Source organism: Austrofundulus limnaeus, unplaced genomic scaffold (assembly GCF_001266775.1).
Source record: "Austrofundulus limnaeus strain Quisiro unplaced genomic scaffold, Austrofundulus_limnaeus-1.0 Scaffold299, whole genome shotgun sequence".
In the NCBI taxonomy this organism is placed as follows: Eukaryota; Metazoa; Chordata; class Actinopteri; order Cyprinodontiformes; family Rivulidae; genus Austrofundulus; species Austrofundulus limnaeus.
Window position 1 is genome coordinate 63,104 of NW_013952701.1, and position 2,217 is coordinate 65,320.

General features: G+C 35.5%; 1 protein-coding gene across 1 annotated transcript in view; it reads right to left on the reverse strand.

The window, feature by feature from the left end:
• Positions 1 to 249: 249 nt before the first annotated feature.
• Positions 250 to 2,217, reverse strand: part of LOC106526889 (WD repeat-containing protein 87) — a 4,012-nt gene continuing 2,044 nt past the window's right edge. The window contains exon 2 of the mRNA XM_014021605.1: positions 250 to 1,427. Within this exon, the coding sequence (XP_013877059.1) occupies positions 400 to 1,422 (1,023 nt within the window). The 5' untranslated portion in view covers positions 1,423 to 1,427 and the 3' untranslated portion in view covers positions 250 to 399. The remainder of the gene's footprint in view (positions 1,428 to 2,217) is intronic.

The following is a 2,217-nucleotide window of genomic DNA, read 5'->3' on the forward strand; positions in this document are numbered from 1 at the left end:
AAACAACAAAAGAGCAGCACAATGTCACTGGCAAATGCTACAATTCACTCACAAAACAATTCATTGGGGACACATAATCCCACCTTCTGAACTTGTACACTAAAGCAGAAGTGCAAAACAAGCTCACAAACAAATGTCACTCAAAAATGAATCCTGAGTTGATTGATTAACAGATGCAGCAGCCGACAGCATTTGAAAAGATTCTAACAGATATTGGCGGGACTTGTAAGCGGTTTTATTGTTCCCACATTTTGAAAAAAATACTGCATTATGCTGTTAAATATACAGTTAACTACCGTTACTGCTCAACCAATTTAATTGTAAATTAACATTAGGTGTAGTCATTTAGCAGTATTTTATTGTTATGAAATATGATACTGTAAAAAATCCAACATAAATTTACGCAAATCTGTTACAGTGTTTCTTTCGCTGTATCTCTTGAATTAGTTGCCGTTTCTTTCGCTCTATCTCTTGAATTAGTTGAACCACTTGATTTTTCTCTTGAACCACTTGATTTTTCTCTTGAACCAGTTGATTTTTCTCTTGAACCAGCTTGTCTTTGTCTCGAGTTAGTTGCTGTTTTTCTTGAATTAGTTTTTGTTTCTCTTGAACCAATTGATTGTCTCGAGTTAGTTGCTGTTTCTCTTGAATTAGTTGCTGTTTCTCTTGAACCAATTGAGTTTTCTCTTGAACCAGCTTGTCTTTGTCTCGAGTTAGTTGCTGTTTCTCTTGAATTAGTTGCTCTGTCTCTCGCTGATTCTCTTGAACCATTTGATTTTTCTCTTGAACCAGTTGAGTTTTCTCTTGAACCAGCTTGTCTTTGTCTCGAGTTAGTTGCTGTTTCTCTTGAATTAGTTGCTCTGTCTCTCGCTGATTCTCTTGAACCACTCGCTGATTCTCTTGAACCAATTGATTTTTCTCTTGAACCAGTTGATTTTTCTCTTGAACCAGCTTGTCTTTGTCTCGAGTTAGTTGCTGTTTCGCTTGAATTAGTTGCTGTTTTTCTTGAACCAATTGAGTTTTCTCTTGAACCAGCTTGTTTTTGTCTCGAGTTAGTTGCTTTTTCTCTTGAATTCGTTTTTGTTTCTCTTGAACCAATTGATTATCTTGAGTTAGTTGTTGTTTCTCTTGAATTGGTTGCTGTTTCTCTTGAACCAATTGAGTTTTCTCTTGAACCAGCTTGTCTTTGTCTCGAGTTAGTTGCTGTTTCTCTTGAATTAGTTGCTCTTTCTCCCACTGTTTCTCTTGAACCAATTGATTTTTCTCTTGAATCAGTTGACTTTTCTCTTGACTCAGTTTCTCTATTTTTTTAAGATGATTATTTTCCATTTGACGGGGCTGATCTCGCTCTAAAATCAGAGCTTTGATGTCATCTTCCAGGCAGGAGACATTACAAGCTGAGACATTCAACCCATCAGACATCCCAACTAGAAAAAAGAAAAAATATATTTGTTGTTTTATAATAGATTTAAATGGTCAAATTCTTTAGAAACCAATTTTTGACTTTCTCACAAGAATCTGAGATCCAACTGAATAGACTACCAAAAATGAAACTATGGATGTTTAACAATATTTAGTATATAATCCACCGTCTATCTACTCCTACTGTGTTTTGACCAGTTTAGGCTTTTGAATTTAGGAGCTTATCTTGTAAGTCTATAACCGGACAAACACAAAAATACAGATCGTGCAACCTACCAGTGGTGGGCACAGTCCCCCTAAAGCACTAAAGCACTAATAGGGGAATTAATTTTCTGATTAGTGCTTTAGAGCTTTTGCTAATTTTTTTAATTATTAGTGGATTAATTTATAGCCAAAATTTAGAAGCACTAACTGAGGTCTACAAATGTTATTGATCAACGTTAATGCTAACAGCTGAGGGTGAAAGCTGTCACACATTTTGTTCATACGTGTCACTAGGTGACAATATATTGTCAATATATGAACCCAAACACAGCTGTGGAATGTCATTGATAAGTCTTAAGAGAGCAACATGACAATATGTGACTCATGTTGTCTGTTGAAGAATGTTCATGGGTTGACTGGGTTATTTTAGTGCTTCAGAATTAACTTTTGCTAAAACTTTCAGTGCGTTAGTGCTTTAGAATAAGGGGACCTTAATATTTGAGTTAGTGTTTTAGGGCTAGTGGAACAAATTTTTAGATTAGTGCTGCCCACCCCTGCAACCTACATACAAATATAATCACTAACTAACAT